The 21,071-nt window shown below is 46.0% G+C and overlaps 1 protein-coding gene across 1 annotated transcript in view; it reads left to right on the top strand.

Moving 5' to 3' along the window:
* Positions 1–21,071, top strand: part of LOC100472806 (protoheme IX farnesyltransferase, mitochondrial) — a 126,102-nt gene that overhangs the window by 83,681 nt on the left and 21,350 nt on the right. The window contains exon 5 of the mRNA XM_002927914.4: positions 4,553–4,623. Coding sequence (XP_002927960.2) covers positions 4,553–4,623 — 71 coding nt within the window. The remainder of the gene's footprint in view (positions 1–4,552; positions 4,624–21,071) is intronic.

Consider the following 21,071-nt stretch of genomic DNA (forward strand, 5'->3'; position numbering starts at 1 on the left):
CTGAATTAAAAAGCAAAGTATTATTCCCTTCTGCGCAATACAGTGCTTACGTTTGAAATATTTTCCAGTCTTCGTGTAATAGGCTGCTGGAGGCAAGAGGTGCAGTTCCATACAGGGTTGACAGCAAACTTTCCTGGGCTTTGGTTTGTAAAATCCAAGGAAAGATTTTCAGTGGCCCAGTTCAAATCAGATACCCGCTCAGTAAGCCAATCACTGTGTCCAGATAGGGATGCTGGGTTGTACGGCCATTTAAGACCCAATGAACAGTCTTCCAAAGGCAGGTCAGCCACAAGCGTGGCCCCTGAGAGAACCAGTGTGCCCCGAGCGGCAGTCCAAATTGTGTTCACTACAGTATGTATTATTTCTGCCGTTATTCGACGTAGTCAGAGTTATCTGGAAAAGGGGCAGAACAGCATATTCAGAGGGTTGGCAATACTGCATTTGTGTTTTGTTTTTAACACAAGTTGGAAGAGTTTTACTGCACTGCTTCAGAAGTAATGGAGCCAACCAAAATGATAAGGACATCGTGAAAAACTTACTCTAAAGCCCAGGAACAAAGTGAGTAGATTAAGCCAGCTGGAGGTTCTAAAGTCTTCAGATTTCTCATCTAACTACCCCACACTTTATGTTTTGGAAATGTGCTTGAAATATCTAAGTGAGAGCAGTAAATCTAACGGAAAGGCATTATAGAAAATGCACGAAAAATGGAATAAAGTGGCATAATGAGGTCTGGTCCCCTGGGGCTAGGAAGGATTGTCGCGCGCTCACTGAAGTGAACCATTGGTCTTGGTTCTCATGGTCTTACTACCCAAAAGTTACTTGTCCTGCTAAATGTTAAGCCTTCTTGGAAGTTAGACACTCCTGCCAATTTCCGTCACCCTACACTTTCACGTTCTCGTTGGTTCTAGACCTCGGTTCCATCTTTGGATGGCTGGCGTGACAGAAATGTCGACAAGCTAGTATCCTTTCTTCATGCAGATGAAATCACTCGTTCATTCCTGAACTAAGACTTGAGAACTGCCAAAATAGTTATTTATATGAGTCTCTGTGTTGCATTAGATAAACACCTTACCAGCGTTTGAATAACATGATTTGTAATTGGAATCCTCATTACTCCTGTGAAATTAAATTAATGGGTTATGAAGGAAAGATTATTTCAAATACCTATAGAATGTGTTTGAATGTCGGGGTAGGGAGGGAATTTAAACAGACAGAACATTTCAATTACATGTAACTTGAACTAGTTCAATAAAGAATGTAGACTTTCGGGGGCAAATAATTCTTTAACACATATAAATCATTGTAAAATGAATGTAATACAATCTACAATTGTACGTATTCATTTGCCTTGATGGTTCATTGAATAAATTACTTGTGCCTATTTGCATAGCTCTCTTTAACATTAAGAATTATAAATTCACGTGTCTCAGGAAGCCTGTCACTCAGAATTCCAGATAAGATGAGCATACTGAAAGTTAAATACTTTTAAATAGTGGCACTTTTGACAGTAACAGAGAAGAAGCCTGTATTGGGGTTTGATCAGAAGGTCAGAACCACCGTGAGTGATGTTAAGGGGAGGGGGGTGTATTATGGGGAATCAAGCCGATGCGGTGCTGGGAGCGAAGCTGTCTGGAAAGCTGCTGGGCCCGTACCTGGCGCTGGGCCGAGGTAAGCAGGACTGTCAGAGAGGAAAGGGGCGGGGGGGGAGCCGCCTGAGATCTGCAAGGCTGAGCTGAAACTCACCAGAACAAACCAGAACATGTGTCTGTCTCTTCCTGCTTCCAAGCCTGCAACTTGGATGAACCAGGTACCCCGCAGAAGAGCGGTTGCATTTCTCCGTGCAACAGCACACAGACTTGGCCCAGTATGAATGAGAGGTGGACGGGCTCAGGGATTGGCTGCAGCCCAGAGAGCTGGCAGGAGCTGGAGAAGTTGCAGCCACGGTGCCCCTCCAGCCCACTAGGGCAGCCAGCCCCCCCTCAGCTGTGGAGTGTGAGCATGGCTGCGACTTCAGTTCCACCTTTCAAACCCCCTGCCAGCTCTGTGGGTCACCTGAATGTCCAGCTGTGCAGGACTGGGGGTGGGGAGCAGGGTCGCTCCCGGTTAACTAAACTGACATGGCACAAACCAAGCAGCCATCATGGTTCACCCCTCGTCAGCTTAGCACTCGGACACACTTCACGATCAAACTTAGCTTCCAAAGAAGGCGATAGGAAAATTGTGTTTATGCCAAACATGGTGAAATGGTCCCTCTTACAACCAACATTCACTAGTCCCTTTCTGCGTTCTTTCTCTTCAAGCTGGGTCACAGAGCCCCTTGATGTCGTGCAACCTAAATTCTGAGACATGATGCGAAATACTAGTAGCATACATTCAGTGGTAGGAGAATGGGAGAGAGGAATAAAAACATAGGTTTATATATATGAATATGATTATATGAAAATAAAAGGATTCAGGATTCTTCCATTCCTGTGTCTGCCCCTGGTCACAGGACCACAGCTGGTATTTGTAACTACCTTTTCCGGCCAGCCAGTCCATATTTCCTTTGTCCTTGGCAGACACCTTAGACGGTTATAGTTCCTTGCCACCGGAAATGACCCAAAACAGTTCTAGAAGGGTCTGGAAGTGGAGCTCTTAGACACTGCTAGTTGGAATGTAAATGGCAGGTCCCCGTGGTGAAACTGTGTACACTTCAAAAGGCTCTTGGGCTAGAGGGTAAGGCAGGATGTTGATTTCTCTCCATCTCCACTGCCACAGCCTTGTTAGGCCCTCACCATCTGTCCCAGGGCCATTACAGCCAAAATCATCCTCCAAGTGGCAGTCAATAGTGACCTGCCCAAAATGCATCTCCTACTGTAAAGCTGAAATGTAACTGTCATCTCTCACTGTGAAGCCTGGCCTTGAACCTCTGTGCCATCCGGAACTCTTTCCAGCTACTCGAGCCTATCATGAAGTTTCTGCTTCCCGTGTCTTTCTGTATGTTTCCCTTGCATCTAGACTGCTCTTTTCTTCCCTCCAGGCCCCTTAAAGCATCTGACTCCTGCTGAGTCTTGAAGTCTGTTTAAGAGTGCTAGAAGGAGGGGCGCCTGGGTGGCTCAGTCGTTATGTGTCTGCCTTCAGCTCAGGGCGTGATCCCGGAGTCCTGGGATCGAGCCCCACATCGGGCTCCTCCGCTGGGAGCCTGCTTTCCTCTCCCAATCCTCCTGCTTGTGTTCCCTCTCTCACTGGCTGTCTCTCTGTCAAATAAATAAATAAAATCTTAAAAAAAAAAAAAAAAAGTGTGCTGGAAGGATGCATGCCCTGCCTGCCTGCCTCCCCGGCTGCTTCAGGGCCCATTTTAGCACATCTCTCTTTCATTGTACTGTGCACATTATTATAATCATCTGTATCGTGGTCTTTCTGCTAGATTAAAGGTCAACAACCCTTTTTCAGTAAAGGGCCAAAGAGTAAATATTTTAGGGTTTGTGGGCCATACCGTCTCTGTTGCAACTACCCAGCCCAGCCGCTGGGGTGTGAGGGCAGCCATAGCAAGACGTAGACAGCAAGTGTGGGTGAGTTCCAACACAACTCTACTAATGGACACTGAAACCTGACTCTCCCATAATTTTCACATGTCCCAGAATGTTCTTCTGCTTTGCGTTTATTTTTCCAGTCATTAAAAAAAATTAAAAAAAATTTTTTTTTCATCTTGTGAGCTGTACAGAAACAGGTGCAGGCTGGATGTCGCCTGTGAGCTTGCTGACCCGTATGTTATAGTGTGAATTTCTGGAGAGCAGACCCAGTACCTCGTTGTTAGGGTGACCATACCAGTGTATCGTCCAGACTGGGATGCTTGGAGAGTGAGAAGGGGTGCTGGTAATGATGCTGGGATCACAGGTGTGAAAGGGGAGCTGCCCCAGACAGAGAGAGGTGGTTACGCCGGTCACGATGTCGCCTTGTTTGCCTTTTATAGTTTCATCTGGGGTCCTAATCCCTCAGCCCTGGTTCTTGATGTTAGTGGCCCATTTCCATTGGTTGATTCACAGGCGTGGGGACGTGTGCAAGGTTCTGAAATTGTCTAGAGCACGAAAGCTTTACACCTGCAACAGTTAACTTCCTCTGAAGGAAGCAACTGTATATTTAACTGTGGTTTTCAGAGTGGATCAAAGTGGAACCATGTGTATTCTAGACAATGAATGCTTATAATTTTTTAAAGATTTTATTTGAGAGAGAGCATGGATGGGGTGAGGGGCAGGGGGAGAAGGGGAAGCAGACTCCCCGCTGAGCAGGGAGCCCGATGCAGGACTCGATCCCAGGACCCCGAGATCATGACCTGAGCTGAAGGCAGACGCTTACTGACTGAGCCACCCAGGCACGCACCCCTTTTGCATATAATTTTTAAATGTGTCTCTCCCCGAGAATTTTCCTCCGTTTTGAGTGCCAAGAGTATGAGTTCATAAGATCAAAATTAAATGACATTTACTGTGGACAGAAGTACAGAACTGAAGCAGAAGGGAATTATTGTTTCATGTTATATTTAATGTCTTCTGTCTTTTTTTCAATCTTTTTGCAGTTTTTTGAGGTGCCGTTTGATTCAAACATGAATAGGACAAAGAACAGACCTCTGGTTCGTGGACAGATCAGGTAAAATCATGAAATCACCTCTATCACCTTCTAGAACATTCCTTTGCTTGCTTATCCTGAATCATGTCCCAGTCTTTTGCCTTGAGCTGTAAGGTGAAAATAACACCCCCCCCCCAAGAGACACGTTGATTTGGATGCATAGTACTTTTCAACTCTCCCCAAAATGTACTACAGAGCACTTAAAACAGATCTAAGATTTACTGTTCTGTTGTGGGAGTAACTCATGCAATGGATTTCTTTATGAAATTCCATTTTGAAACACGGACTTGTTTCGCTTGGAGTAGCTGAGGATGAAAACATTCCATTAACACAAATGATTTCAGACAAATCCATATAGGGTCTCCGAAGAAAGATCTGTCTGAAGCCTTACTTTTTCAGACAAACTGATAATGCTGTTATCTGCCGAGTAAAGCACTACCCCATTACTCTCCTTGCTACCAAATTCAATTAAGTAGAACTAAAAGGCATATAAATATTTTAATATCACTAATGGTTAATAATTAAACATTTTACTTCCTGGAGACCTTGAAATTGGCATTTTAAAATATTTTTTTCAAATCCCGTGGATATCATAAGCCAAGAAGGATAAAAAGAACCAAATGGTTTTACTGACAATTCTAAATCAGTGAGTCCTCTCCTCCCATTTCATGGGCGGTGCCCTCACGGAGCATAAAATGTATTGGGGTAACACTTGTGGATCAGATAATCACAAATATTCAGTAAAACCGTAAAGGAAACAAACGCCATATGGTCAGAAGTGTACGTAAAAATGACTTTTAATATTAGCTGTTTGGAGCCGTTCAGTTCTTCAGTGCATTTAAAATACCGTTATATTGCATTGGGCGATGGAAACATATGAGAGCAGAAATCTCATATCCCCTGATACTCTATTTCTTTTTTTTGAAATATAAATAAAGCCATGTGCTGCGTTTTTATTTAAAGTGTCAGGAGTACTTTTATCTGGGTGGAGTTGTTCTGGATGAGCAAATGCAAGCTCTCTGGCCCATCTCAAAAGCTAGAAGCTGCCCGTGCCGCTGGTGGGATCACAGGGAAGTCCTTCCTGCAGGGAAATCACAGTCTCCCCGAGAACTGGGGGAAATGTAGGACAGGCCCAGCAAGCAGCCCTCAGGCATCTAATGATGATCGGATAAAGGCTTGCCGTTCTCCTAGTATCTCGTCTTACTCTGCTCAGTGTGGTGGTTTCCTGTGCCCAGGAAAGCCGAGTGGACCAGTGCATCCAGGGAGAGGCACACGTGGCCTTGGTGGTTGGCATTGGCAGCGCCCATCCTTTACAGGAGAGAGGCTGCTGCACAAGTATTAGTCTTGTTAAACCGGTACCTTCATCTTTTGTTTGCAAGATGACCCAGGCAGAATCTCATCTATGATAAGAAATCTTAATTGCTACCTAAAGCAGCCTCTAAAAGGGCAAATGATAGGGCTGAAAAAGGGACTCCAGCTTATCTGAAGAACTGGGATGTATATTATCAAACAGGTACAAGGAGCTGTTCCAAGTCTGGGGCAGAAGAATCTTGCCCTGAGAATCATAGTTTTAAAACCAAAGACTTTATATCTCACTGCTTAGTGTTTATTATAACCTAGTAAGTGAGTATTTTATAAGTGGGTGGCTGTGGGGGGTATAATAGAAAGTCTCACAGACCATCCATTAGCATTAATTTCTCAGCTTTGGTGGTTCTGACGTTCACAGTGGCTATTGGGCATTTACGCGCAAAGCCCAGCCAGTTTATTTTGAAGTTCTCGATTTGGTATTTACTGCTCCATTTGACTTGGGCTGATCTACCTTACTGAACCTATCCCACTTCATAGACTTTGCAGTTTGGCGTATGAAGTGTAAGTTCCCGACGTTATTGACGGGTCTGGGAAGGAAGTCCTTGGACATCTTTGCTGATGACGGCTGTTTCTGTCTTTGTACCTAGCTTGGCCTCTCCAGTCTAAAGAAATACTATGAGCATTTACGGGAATATATATATATATATATATATATGATTGCAATTTGTTTTGAAAATTTTTACTGAAGTAAATAAAATTATATTCTAAGGAGTTAAAGAAATATACTAAGGAAAGAAACATATGCCTGGACCAGTTGTTCTGGTTTTGGGGGTTTTTTGTTTTGTTTTGTTTTGTTTTGTTTTGATAACCTGGGAAATCAGTACAGTCGTGCACACCCATGGCTGCCATTCTCTGAACTTTTTGTCCTGCCCTCCCGAAAAACATGGCAGGGTGGGTGGGCACTGAACGCTTTGTGGAGCTGACCCAGAAGATAGTGCTTTGTTTTGTTTTGTTTTGCTTGTTTAATTTATTCTTTATTCCAGAAAGGGTTAGAGGTATCATAAGACTGTATTTTAGCAAAGCAGAGACACGTATAGAGAAAGTCAGGGTTATAGAAAATAGAGTATGCGATAAATGGTAAAAACAAGGAAAACTTCTCCAGTTCACATAGTTAATAAGGTTGAACTGTGGATTTCATTCTGCATTCCCAGGGAAATCACATCTCCATCGTTAAGGGTAAGCATTGCATGCACTACTGATATTTAATTCTCCCTGCAGCACCATGAGATAGATGCTGTTGAATGCCCCCAGTATGCAGGTGGGAAACTGAGGATCCAAGTATTACAAAGAAGCGGCAGAACCAAAATTGGGCCTACTTGCAGTCCCTGCCCTGAGTCCGTAACAACTACACATAACTGCCTTTGAAAGCCTCTTTGTCCATAAGAAGAAAACACTACTCTTGGGAGACCAAACGTCTGCCTCTCTATTCTTTAAAAAATAAGACTGGATGCTTGGTGATGATCTTAGAAGAATGTCCTGTGTGACTTCCATGGAGGAAGCAAATCATTTTCTGAGGCATCTCTTGGCACAAGCTGGGGGGAAATACCAAAGAACAGCTCCTGCTGAGAACCGTTTAGAGTGAATCGCCTTGAAGCAGGTTGGGTGGAAGAAGCTGTTGGCCAGACATTTTGGCCTAAGGAGCCTCTCTGGTGGTTCAGCCTCATCCAGGGATTAGAGATTGATTTATTTATTTGAGAGACAGAGAGAGGAAGAGAGCAGGGGCAGAGGCAGAGGGAGAGGGGATCTCAAGCAGACTCCCTGCTGAGCGCGGAGCCTGACGTAGGGCTTGATCCCAGGACCCGGAGATCACAATCTGAGCCGAAACCAAGAGTTGGACGCTCAACCGACCGAGTCACTCAGGTGCCCCTGATCCAGGGGTTAAACTGAGACCACGAAAGAGAGAGGAGAGAGGGTGCCAGTCTTGTCTGTGTGTCAGGCAGTGTGGGGAATATCATCCACCACAGGACATGATTGTAAAGTGGCCGTTCATCCCGGTTTGGCCAGGACAGCCCTGCTTTACCCCAGGATTCCTGATGGCGTTCACTCTCACTCTCAGTGATGTCCAGGCTGGGTGGTGACTCTGTGCCACCTGATACAGATGGTGGGGATGGTGCTGATGTTCACAGAATTCCCCTGTTTTTTAAGTCTATTTCCTATAAATGCCAGTTGCTTTTTTTGACTAGAGGAGGGGGGAAAAGCACATAAACAGAAAGTATATTGTGTCTAAATTAGTATGTACACATCGTAACAAATACCTCTCTAAATAGCTTTTTTTTTTTTTAAGATTTATTTATTTATTTATTTATTTGACAGAGAGAGCATGCGTGAACAGGAGAGCACAAGCAGGGGGAGCAACAGAGGGAGAGGGAGAAGCAGACTTCCCACTAAGCAGGGAGCCCAACTCAGGGCTCAATCCCAGGATGCTGAGATCATGATCTGAGCCGAAGACAGATGCTTAACTGACTGAGCCACCCAGGTGCCCCTCTAAATAGCTTTTTTAAAATGACACTCAGTGTCTTTACATTTGCTTATAAATTAGAGAAGAGAAGTAAGGTCAGCTAACTGGTTTGGACATTTCTGGCAAAAATGTCATGGTTCTGAATGACTTGTCAGGAGAGAGTAGGACTTAGCACTCCCTTTTGATTCTCTGGCAGAGAATGGAGCATAGAATTCACGTCACACGTCAGGAACTCACATTGAAGGGCGAGTCAACTCACCTTAGGAGTCAAATCCACAAGTCACGTAATGAAGGTAAATGTCATTGGAAAGTCAGATTCAGTGTGATCCAATTTTAACTTGGTGACTGGAGAAAGTTAACCAGCAATTTTTTAAAAAATCTGTATAATAGAAGGCATTTCAGTCTTCAGGTGTTCTTCATATGGTAGTCAGAGTCTAGTGAAAAATGTTACCTAACACATTCGAAGCTTGGGCAAGTCACTGAATTAACCTCTTTCCCCACCGCCTCTCCCTCCTGGAGGGATCGCAGTTCCAATCTTGTTCATCTCATGCCATCGCCGTGCAGGTAACAACAAGAGCCATAAAATCATGCAAATACATGTGCATTATTGGGAAGAAGGTTTAAAATCAAGTGGAAAAAAGAGTTATTGGTAGAAATTTCACCTGTTTTCAAAATTTGCATTAAAATATAAATATTCTAACACTTATCAGGCAATAACATATAAAAGAAATTTAGATTAGCTTCCAGGGTTAGAGAGAAAGAAGCAAAACACTTGGAAAGAGAGAGAACTCAGAAAGTGGTAGGTGTACGTGTTTCCATGGCCATGCCGGTGTTGGTTGGACCACTCAGTGGTGGCGTTACCGAATCCTTCCTTCCCACTGCCACCATCAGGACACGTTTGTAAGAGAAGGTTGTCCCAGTAGAACAGTGTGCCCGTTGCCAGGGTCACTGAGAGGTGGATGACAGGCTCTCCATTGTCTTTGGATCACATGGAGGAAGTGGCAGCCCCAGTGTATAAGGACGCGAAGTGCTGTCATGAGAAGGACAGTTTACACCACAAATGTATCTCTGAATGCACCTGCCAGCCAGGCCCTGCACCAGACCAGAGGTGGAATGGTCCGCACGGCAGGAGGGGCATGCTGGGTGATGAAGAGGAGAACCTGACCCCCAGACTGCAGAAGTCCAGGATGGACTTAGTGGAAGGGTGATTTCTTGAAGCTGAGAACCAGAAAATGAGTGAGAGTTGACCCAGCCTGTTCACCTCCCAAGTTCTTTCCGTTCCTTCCTCCTCTGGCCGCGCCTTTGTCGGTGGTCGCTAGCCCCCTTCTGATCTCATTCTTTCTCTGCACACGCTGTACTCTTCACTGTCCGTACCTCCTGCCCAGACTGTTCTTCTGAGCAGAGACCCTTTGAAAGTCTCTTTTGGGGTGCCTCTGGAGGCATATCAGCTTCTGGATGTATATATCCCAGTACATCACTTCCTCTCCCATGCTGGCTTTGTGTTCATTCACATTGCAAAGGCAGGTGCCTGTAAGTCACTCCAGACTTTCCGTCCCACCCCCTTCATCCGACTGTGGGCAAGACTGTGTCTTTCCAGCCCCAGAAGCACCCTGGAGTCTGCCCTCTCGCCCTACCGCGCTCGGCAGAGCATCCCCAGCTTGCCCCAGTCATTATAACCGCACCCCAGCTGGTCTCCAACCACTCTTTCCGGCTGTCTTCCATAGCTTCTCCTTCAGTGATCACATCGGTTTCTGGCTTAAAACCTTTGGACGTCTTCTAAACATATTTAAGAGGAAATATTTTATTTTCAGTGCTTTACTGCATCTTATAAGGCCTTTCAGGGTCTGAACCTTCCCGGTCCTCGCAGCCTCACCCCCTCGCGATGTTCACCTTTACTCATTCATCCCTCTGTGTTCGGTTGTGCCTGAACAGAACTGCTGGTATTTTCACCTGTCCTGCCAGGCGTGCTGACCTTGCCCCTCCGTGGCCCCGGGGATGGTGTTGTGCCAGGTGTTCCTTCCACTGGAAGGACAGCTCCTCGTGCATTCCAGCAAGGTGGGGTTAGATGTTTTGTCTTGGAGCATGTGCTGTTATTTGGGCGCCCCTCTGGCTCTGTTACATTGTGTTTTCTTCCAAGACAAAGGTTGAGTCCCATCTGCATATCTCCAGCACCCAAGATCACTTACATGAAGCCATTTCCTGAGTGTCTCCTCTGTGCCCGGCACTATTTTTAATGCCACGATACCAGAGGGAACAAAGCAGACAAGAATCCTTCACGTCACGGAGCCTGCATTTCAGTTATCACGTCTGGCAGCTCTCTGATGCTTAATGAGGGATGGGTGCACCGATGGATGGATGGATGGGTGGACGGACGGACAGACGTTAGAGACGTAGAAATGACCTCCCAAGCAAGGGAAATACAGAAGCGGAGACTGAGACAGGAATACTTGGCGCATGGCATCAAGGGGGTGAGGAGGCCACTGGGACACGCGCGAGCAATCAGTGAGGAGGAAGCGTGAGCACGAGGGTCGGGGTGGGCCATAGACCTTGACAGACAAACCGACTTTTGATAGAATAAACCAGAGGTCATGCCAGGCAAGATGGACATGAGGAGCAAAGGTGCAGGGAAGGGAACGCAAAGTAGGTGTTTCAGGATAAAAACATATGACTTGGCCAGACTCAGAGGGAAGGGTTTGAAGGAGCCTCGTGAGGAAGCGAAGCCGGGAAGGAGGCTGAGAAAACGTGCCTGCCACACCAAATTCTGTAGGGCTTGGACCGCGGCGTGTGTTGTGCCGGGGCTCTTCAGCGCGAGACAAGAAAGAAACAACAGGCCTGTGTCTCGGAAAGGAAGAAAAGCACTCTCCGTTCACAGACAGTGTGACCGTTTACGTGGAAAATTCAAATGAATCTACAAAATGCTATGAGAACTCGTAAATGAATATAGCAGGGGCATGAGAGACAAGGTCAGGACACAGAATCCAGCTTCAGGAAGCTAGGCAAAGAATTCTCATGTGAAACGCAAAAAGCACAAACCATAGATGAAGTAATAGGTAAATTAGACTTCACCAAAATAAAAATGTCTGCTCTCCCAGAAACTCTTCGGAAAATGACCGGACCAGCCACAGAGTGGGAGAAAATATTTGCAAAGCATGGAGCTCACGGTGGTCTTGGGTCCAGAATACATACAAAATCCCTAAAACCCACCACCAAGAAAACAACCCAATTAAAACATGGACAAAACATTCAAGCAAACACTCCACTAAAGAAGACGGACATACAGGGTGTCTGGGTGGCTCAGTCATTCAGCGTCTGCCTTCAGCTCAGGTCATGATGTCAGGGTCCTGGGATCGGGTCCCACATGGGCCTCGCTGCTCCATGGGGAGCCTGCTTCTCCCTCTCCCTAGCTCATGCTTGCTTGCTCTCTCTCTCAAGTAAAATCTTTTAAAAAAAATAAATAAAAATTAAAAAAATAAAGAAGACACACAGATACCAAATAAATGCATAAGAAGGTTTTCAACATCACTAGTCATTAGGGGAAATGCAAATGAAAACCACAATGAGATGCCTGCTGCACATCTATGAAAACAGTTAACATTTGTAAAGCAGTAATACAAAGTGCTGGCAGGGATGCGGAATGCCGGGCATCCTCCTGGGTTGCTGGTGTGAGTACAAAGGGGTACAGTTACTTTTTATAAAACAGTTCGGCAGATTCCCATAAAGCGGAATGAGATTTGCCCTATAACCCCACTCCTGCGTGTCTCTGGAAACACATGTCCACGCAAAGACGTGTATGTGAGTATTTGTAACAGTTTGAATTGTGATTGCCGAAAGCATCCTAACTGTCCCTCAGCTGGTGAGTGTGTGGGTACGGTGACGTGGATACGGTTCCACAGCATTGTAAGTGAAAGATACCAGGGGTTGCGTACTGTACGATTCCGTCTGTATGACATTTTGGAAAGCCAAAACTGTAGGGACAGAGGGCAGATCAGTGGTAACCAGGAATTGGGGGAGAAGGAAGGGGTTTGAGGACAGAGGAGCGTGAAGGAACTTTGTGAGGGGTCAGAAATAGTTTATATCTTGGTCGTGGAGACGGTTATACAATTGTATATCTTTTTCAGAGCACAGAACTAACCATACCCCTGAAACGTGTGGATTTTACTGTGTGCAAAACGACTGGGTTTTCAGAGCACTCGGTTTTCCCTGGGGACCATACTGATGTAGATTGCAGAACTTAAGATTTTGGGGTCACCCTGCCTGGATTCAAAATCCAGCTTCTTCTCCTGCATCACCGGGCAGGAGCATAGTCGTAAACTGCTGTAGTCTCTTCCCTGAAATGGGGATAGCACCCTTACCTCACAGGGTTCGATGAGAACGCGGCTCTTCTTCTAAAGCAGACGGTGAAGGACAATGCGGTCATCCCTGTGGTGGTGACTCCTTTTTCAACAACCATGTGCTGAGCATCTCTGGGCTTTAGGCTCTGGCTAAATGCTGGAATGTGGCTGACATGACCCAGTACCTGCCCTCCTTAACGGTGGTGTGGGGGAGGAAGAAGGTAAACCAGTGAACAAGTAAATTTTAAAAGGTCATTCTAGGTGGCCATCAGCGGTACAAAGAAAATAAACAAACAGGTGATATGGAGCAATTGGTGGAGACCCTTTGAGAAAGAGAAGTAGAGAGACGCTGCATTTGAGGAGTGGTGTATGCATCAAGACCCGAAGGGTAAGGACGCACAGAGAGCAGCAGGTGCAAAGCCCAGGTGGTCAGTGGGCCTGACATGGGGAAGAGAACGGAGGCCGCCGTGGCCAGACGGAGCAGAGTGGTATGGGATGAGATGCAGCATAGTGAGAAGTCCGGCTTGAATCCTGGGGGCACTGGGACGCCGGGAATGAGTCATAACTATGGGATTGCTGTGATCGCATTTATGTGTCTGAAAGAACTCTTCAGAATGTACCAGAGCATCACAAGAGTGAGCAGAGGCCTGGTACGGGCCCAGGGGAGTGGATGATGGCGTGGACCAGGGCGGTCACGGCGGAGGTCAAGTTTGCTGTTGCTCCATTCAGAAAGCGGGCTGGCCGCCATTGCCTGCAGGTTCGCTTGAATTGTATCTGCTTTTCAAAGCCTTTCCATCTCTCCTCCCACAAATAAACCCCGCCCGTCCCTGCCTCCCTGCCTTTGCTTCTCCTGTCCACCTGCCTTCTGGAGCTTTCTGTCTTCCACAGCTTCTGCATGTCCCTTGAGGAAGGTCTCCACTGTCTGCAGCTCTCTACACCTTTTTTAAATTCTGCAGCCTCGGTACAGGCACCGCATAATTCGTCAGGAGGGAGAGTAGCTAAGCAGACAGGAAAACCAAACCCCAGAGAAATAGCAGCCCCACTGTCCCGTTGAGCACTCACAGCCGCCACAGCAAAAATACACGGCTGTTCCGTCCGAGTGCCAGTGCCTGACGTTCCTACAGAGAGGACTAGACCCCTGCAGGGAGACAGACCTCTCTAGGAACCCCCATCTCTCCTCCCCTGGGAGCCATAAAAGCCGAACGGTCTGAGCACCCACCTGTCTAAATACAGGCCTTCCTTTTGTTCCCGCCTTTCGTGGAACTCAGTGATTCTCAAACTTGAGCGGACGTCATTTCCCAGAATTGGACATACGTAACCTTGCATGCACTTTCTGGATCACTGCAGGGAATCCTGAAGGCTAATTTTGAGTATAATGTATTTTCACCATGGGGCTGACCTACATAAAAGAAACAAACGGCAGCCCCACTGTGTTTCCAGACTGTGAAAGTGCACGCGGTCCTGTGACGGGTCTGATTTCCAGCCTCGATGCTGCCTGCCCTCTGTTTCCCGAGCGGCCATCGCGGCTTCGTTGTTTCCGGTGATGGAGAAAGTAACGTTCAATGCATTTAATAAATGAGTAATAGTAAGATAATGGACGGTTTTCGAAAAAGCCGGTTACAATATGCACACACCCGTTACGTTTTAGGCAACAGAAACTTTCTGCAGTTGTGTTGAGAATCAAAGGTAAAAGTCTTTATAGCTAAAATGCCATCTAATAAGGATAAAATCGGTGAAATTACACTATCATTTGTTTCATTTTCCCAAGGAGGATAGAGAGGACAGTACTTTTAATTATCTCTTTTATCGCCTACATAAAATGCCAAGTCTGTATATCGAAGGTTCTCACTCACCACTAATAAAAGAAAGACTGTCTGCCTTATCAACTCTTGGGAAAATATGCTTTTCCTAGTGGATAGAAAGATGACTTTTTCGTTGTTTGGTTTTTTTTTTAATACTAAGATGACATGTTTAAATCCATCCTCACTCTTGCAGGCCCACAAGAAGTGATTACTTCCTCTGACCTAGAGAACGCTGTGGCCTTAATAATTGCAGGTGGTTAATAGAAACATCCTTTTGTAGCTTCTGTTTACCAAATGTAATTCCTGTGGAAACATTTGACCCCGTGGCTTTCTGTGCTTTTTACTTCAGCCCTGGGGCCTTTGTGGCAGAATTATTTATCAGTCTTTAATGGCTTGGGGACCACTTGATGAGTTCGAGCACAGTGTACCTCACATCACTTAGGAAGAATCCCGGAGGCTCGGGCCTAACCTCGGAGTCCTGGTGCCTTTGGCTGGAGAGCTCTGGCATCACCATTTGCCTCTGAGGACGCCTGGAGACAATGGCTCCGGAGGGTCCCGGTGGCGCAGTTTTCTGGTATTGGCGCCTCACCACAGAGTTTATCCCCTGTGAACTTGGAGCCAAATGCCTCTGTTCCCCTGGGGCTGTGTGTCCGCACGGCCTTGTCACAGCCTTAGCGAGCCACAGCTCCGTAATCTGGGGCCACGTTGCTGGGAAGGAACTTGTCACAGCCAAAACCAAGAAGTGTGACTCCTCTGAGCCTCTGTTTCCTTTCCTTCCACCCCTTTCCATGTCACGGGTACGCTCTGGGACTCCTTCCACTCACTGGAGCTCCCTGGCTACTTGCCGCCTTGGTCCTAATTGGGTAAAATGGATCTGGTAGTTTGAGGATGGCGAGGGTGAGGGGTCAGAGGAAGAGGGGGAGTTAGAAGGGGACGTCCCCAGTAGTTCTTCTAAGGTGCATCTCAGATCTGCTTAGGAGGACCGACTCTTTTTCCATAGCAGATGATAGCTGCTGGAAGTCGACACCTGTTTTTTGGCGGTTGTTGGGGACCCCGTTTCTACCTGTGGTCCCCAAGCTCAAAGACCTAGAGACCAGCTCGCCTGAGAGTAGGTGTTGGGCTCAGACTCTCCCTAGGGTCTCTTGTACCTTCTGACTTCATATTTGGACGAGTGGTCCTTCTGTCTTGGGAGAAAAGTCTGCTCCATCAGGTGCTGCATCTGGTTTTTCTCTTACTGTCCTTATCGCCAGACTTCTGGGAAGGATGTCCACCTCCGCTTTTCTCTGTACTTCCAACTTCATTTTCCTCTCTCAGCACCTTGGCTCTCCTGATCCCGCTTTGGCTTGAACAGACTCAGCAATAACATGGCAGCCTCAGCCTCAGCCCCCGGGCGTCCCAGCGGAGTCCTCTGCCCCAGTACCAAAGCCTCGTGAGAGGAAACAGAACTGTCCAAGCTGGGGCCAGATGCTTCATCCCGGGCCAGGCCCCTGGGGCAAGGGAAGGGGATGCAGGGACGGTAGAGCAAGGGGGTGCAGGGTGGGAGCGGGGAGTCTCACGGAGGACCGAAGGCTACTCCTTGCACTGAACTTGAACTTGCTCTTGGCCAGACGTGCGTCTCAGGCGCTCATTCTGCTTTGTCGCCTTCTAGCTGTGACCCACCTCCCCCACGCCCAGTAGACGCGCTTTAGGTCAAATTCTTTCCGTGAAGATATTAGATTTGATATTTACTGGGTCTTGCAGACGTATGCATCCTCCCTCGCCATCCTCTGTGCGGAGCCTTCCCCGGCTCTGCCGAAGCCAGAGTTTTCCTCTTTTAGGTTCTCTTTCAGGTTCTGTTTGGGTTCCGTTTCTGTTTTACGTTCTCTTTGTTTTCAGAGAAGACAGAGGGTTGTAGACACCTTTAATCCACCCTCTTTGCCTATTTCGAGGTCCCTCAGACTGAAATTTCTAATGTAGCCTAAACACGTATTTTTGGTTAAGCAATATCCTTTTTCCTGGTCTGTCCTAACTAAAATGAATTGTTCTTAGGAATGTCAAGGTCTAGCGTTTCCTCTGTATATTTTAGAATTAAATAATTCCTTTGTCTAATTCAATTCATTAAGAATTTATTGATTACCGATAATGTTACCAGCACTGGCGAGTTCTGTTTTTTATGATGCTGAAAAGGCTTATAATCTGGGTGAAAAAATTAGCCAGGTGCATAAAACACTTTGCAGACGGCCGAGGCAGCCCATCAGTACGCACTGAGTGAAACGAGGGAAGTGGGACAAGCAAGAGGGGCTCTGGGAGTTCAGGTAAAAGGAGGTCCGGGTAAGGACTGCCCGGACAGCGAAAGAGCTTCCTGAAAACAGGCCTGGCCGGGCCTCCTTCCTTGTTATTTTTGAAACGCGTGTGTCTTTTGATGACCTGTCCTGGAATTAGCCGTTTTCCAGCTTGGTGATGCTGACAGGGAAATAAGGCATGTCCCTGTTCGTTTTTCCAACCTAATGGATCGACCGGGATGCTGCAGGCGGGAGAGATAGAAGGATAAGAGTGGGCGGAAAGGTTATTGAGACAAATGAAAACACTGGGGGTCGGGGTCGGCCAGTACCTGTTGTTTAAATAAATGACGAAGGTGGAGTTTTCGAAGTGAAATGAATGGATTGTTTAGTTGGCATGATTAACTTAAAGAACGGGGTTTAGCTGAAGCATTATAGGGATTTACAGGAGACATTTTTCAAATTTACTGAAGGTTTTACCAGTAAGCACTTAAGCAGATGTAAACATTTTGCAGGCTGCAGGGGAGCTGTGAATATTATCCATCACCCAGGCCCACGGGTCCGGCAGACAAGTACCCAGGCCAGGCGAACGCTCCGCAGAGTTTCTAAGGATTGTTATGATTCGTCTCTGGGTGTGTATATACTGCGAGTGTAATAAGAACATAAACATTTTACAAGTATAGAAATTTCTTTTTTTTTTTTATTTTAGCGTTAGCCGGTCATTTGAAGTGTCAGGAAAGACAAATTTGGTCTCCACTTAATAATCGTGGTGCTAAGGTAGAGAATTGTGTTCTGAAAATCATTCCACATGACGCACCACGCGGGATGAAGAGCCAGTAGGAAGGTTATGTACACGTCGTCGTGCTCCGCCATGGCAGTGGGCGAAAGAAGGGAGCGCTGGCGTTTTCTGGAAGTGAAGGTTCCTTTCCCTCATTGTCCTAAGGAAGAAGAAAGCACTTAGAGTGACTTGGAAGCATGGTGAGCTGCGAACATTTCTCGCGAGCCGTCCTGGGGATGGGGGAGTCTTCAGTTCCCATGTCCCATCTTATAACCAAAAAACATTGAGCTCTTCTCATAAATATGCATATAAAGAGTTAACTGTCACATCCTAGTAACCCGGTCAGTCCCTTGTGGCCAGTTGAGCAGTAAGTCTTAGAAGCCAACACCTTTTATGAATCACCTGGAGTCAGTGAGTCTCACATCCTGTCACTTTCTCTCTCTCTTCTCACATGAGACGAGCTGAAAAGATTGACACGATGAAACGCCCTTCCCGTTGATTGGTGGGGGGTGGTCTGAAGGTGGTGTTTGTTCCCTCTTGGGTGTGGTTTGTAAAGGTCTGTCTCAGCCAACATTGGGGGCACACTGGCCTTGGAAACGGGGAACAGAAAGATGAATGGTCCAGAGTGCAGGCCCTAAACCTGTTAGGATGTGGTGGGATGGGCGGGAGAGGCCGCAGATCTGTCTGCAGAAGGACTGAGATGCCTGTGAGAGCCAAGGGCATGCGGACCACCCATGGGCCAGGGTGGGGGGCAGGAAGGAGAGCAGGCTGAGGGGAAACGTGCTTGGAGGACTTGTTTGGATGTCGAGGCTGAATCTCAGAGGCTGGGAAAGGAATGGCCACACCAGACTGAAGAAAGTACGGGAGGGGTCAGTTCTAGGGCAGTGGAGCCATGTGTACTTCGTAGTGGAGACCTTTCTGATTGCAAAATGGCGGCCGACGGGCCAGATTCTGAAGAGACTTTTTTTTGTTTGTTTGGCCCACTATGCTTTTCTACTTAAAAATAGCCAGCACTTAAAAATAGAAAATGTTAATGGAAAGCCCCAGGTTTCTGGGCTTTTTAGCACGTTCCCACATGATATCTGCTGGTCAGACCTGAGGACCAGTCCCCACCATTCTTCACCACCCGTGCTTCTTCAAGGAGTCCCCCTTTGCTCTTTTACATTGCCAGCCTGGTCCCTCTGGACATCTCTGCGTCTGCAGACACTCCCCCAGGCCAGAGGCTCCGGTCCGAGCAGCTACCTGTATCTCCACCTTCGTCCGGGGGTAGCATGTGCCTCCAGGTTCTCTCCAGACCTGCAGGATGGGTAGTGTTATTCCCTAGCCTTCTTACAATTGTGTTTTATTAACGCTTTCCAAAGACTCCTTAAAATTCAGTGACCCTCACTTTATGGAGGTGAACAAAGCCGCTTTTTGAAATAGAATCCTATAAATTAAAAGGGGAAGGGGTTAGGAAAATTAAACCGTCTGGCTCAACCAGGGAAAAGGAAAAATATCGAGGTGTTATGGGAGCTGGGGGTAGCAGAGGAGCTCAGGAGTTTGAGAAATCCACTGAGACTTGGTTTCCGTGGATGGGATCAAACTGCGGGACTCTCTCCTTGAAAATTCCAGTCTTCGTACAAATAGGTTATCCTTAATTTAGACTGAATAGAGGTGGCATAACTCAAGAGTCCCCATTTGCCATATCCCTGAATTAGAAGGTCGCATCGCATCTCAGAGGTCAACAGTGAGTAAGGCTCTTCGCTCCCCCCATCCCTGCCTGTCTTGCTTATCTCCCTCCTAGATTAGTAAGATTCCTTCAGTTGATTTTTCAAACTCATTCAGCTCAGACCTGCTTTGTTGTCTTCCTTGGGGGAGGATCTTAATATAATGCCACAGCCCCACATCCTGAATATAGTCGTGCCAAACATATGTGTTTATTCTTGAATTTCTCTTAAGCATTTGTTTTAAGAATTATTTATTTGTGAGAGAGAGAGAGTACATGCCGGGGGTGGGGAGGTGGAAGGAGAGGGGGAGAGAGAATCTCAAGCAGACTCCCCGCTGAACATGGAGCCCATCATGGAGTTCAGTCTCACGACCCTGAGATCTCGACCTGAGCCAAAATCAAGCGTCAGACATTCAACCGACTGAGCCACCCAGCGGCTCTTAAACATGTTTTTAAATTTAATTTTTAGGCAGGTTACCATCATTATTTATGTAATTGATAGCTTTTCCAAAACTGCTATAATTAATTTTCTCTTAAAATATGTTTTGTGTCCACCTTTTCTTCACCTGTTCCTTAAATTCTGAATTTTCATCAGTCCTTGTGGTATCTGTAACTTGAGTCTTATTCAGAAATAGAAAACTCCTGAATAAGATGCTGGGGAGACATTTTCAAAACAGTTTATCTGTAGAGACTTTCCCCCCAAAACTCAGGTCAGATCTCAAATGTGGGATTTATACAGGAAATTAAAGCTAAATTGGCTTGGTTTGATTAAGGTTGGGGGTTTTCTTTTGTCCTTCAAAGAAGGAGATTTTATTTTGTAATTTAAAAACCATTTATTCTAGCAGAATGACCAAGAAGTATGAGACTGATTTTTGTATAAACCAATTACCTACAGAGCTGCTTATAGTATAAAGCCGTCTCGACTTAATGTAATGTTTCGTAGACCTCTCCAACACATGACTTAAACAGAAAGACCACGTCTGTCCAGTAAGTTATTTCAAAGTCAAGTAATTTAAATTACGTTTATTAAGTGCAACCGTCATCAAATTAAAGCTTGCATATATTTTTTTTCTCATTTGTTCCCAATTTCTACAGAAAAGTCCACTTCAATAGAGCCACTAAGGATTGGTGTTTAATAAGCAAAGAAATATATTATTTTAAAGGAAGAATAAATAATCCATAGAAATGTGTGGACAGATTCTCCTTCCTCTAGTCTTTTTCTTTTCGGGAGTAGCCTTGGGCAGGAAAGGCAGAAGGAGAAGCCCACCCATGCACTGATGCTCGGTAGAAAGATATCTCAATTTGAAATGTAATTCAGTTTTGGATATGAGTTGGGAAATAAATCATTATTCACCTCTCAGCATGAGCCACGAACCTATTTGCCTGTGTGAATGAATATGAAAAAATCGTTCTAGTTCAATGGCTAGATTCTTTTTTCTGCCACCATCCTTCCTCCCCCCCCAGTGCTGTTTCCCTTATTCATCCCTTAATTCTGTTTTATTGAAAATTAGAAATTGTTTGCAATACCATCACACCCCATTCATCTGCTTTGCTCATCTTCATGTCAGTTATCTCTGGTGATAACCATTGTCAGAGATACGAATCTCCTCTCCTTAATAAAGGCCATTACAGTGTTGCAAATATGCGAGAGCACCAACATTTGGGGGAGAAAAGCGTTTTTCATGTGATCCCGTTTTTCCTGGTGCTGGTTTACTTTATTTTAATTTTTTTGTAATTTGATAGAACAAAGTTAAATTCTTAAAGTTATC

This window comes from Ailuropoda melanoleuca, chromosome 17 (assembly GCF_002007445.2).
Source record: "Ailuropoda melanoleuca isolate Jingjing chromosome 17, ASM200744v2, whole genome shotgun sequence".
NCBI lineage: Eukaryota > Metazoa > Chordata > Mammalia > Carnivora > Ursidae > Ailuropoda > Ailuropoda melanoleuca.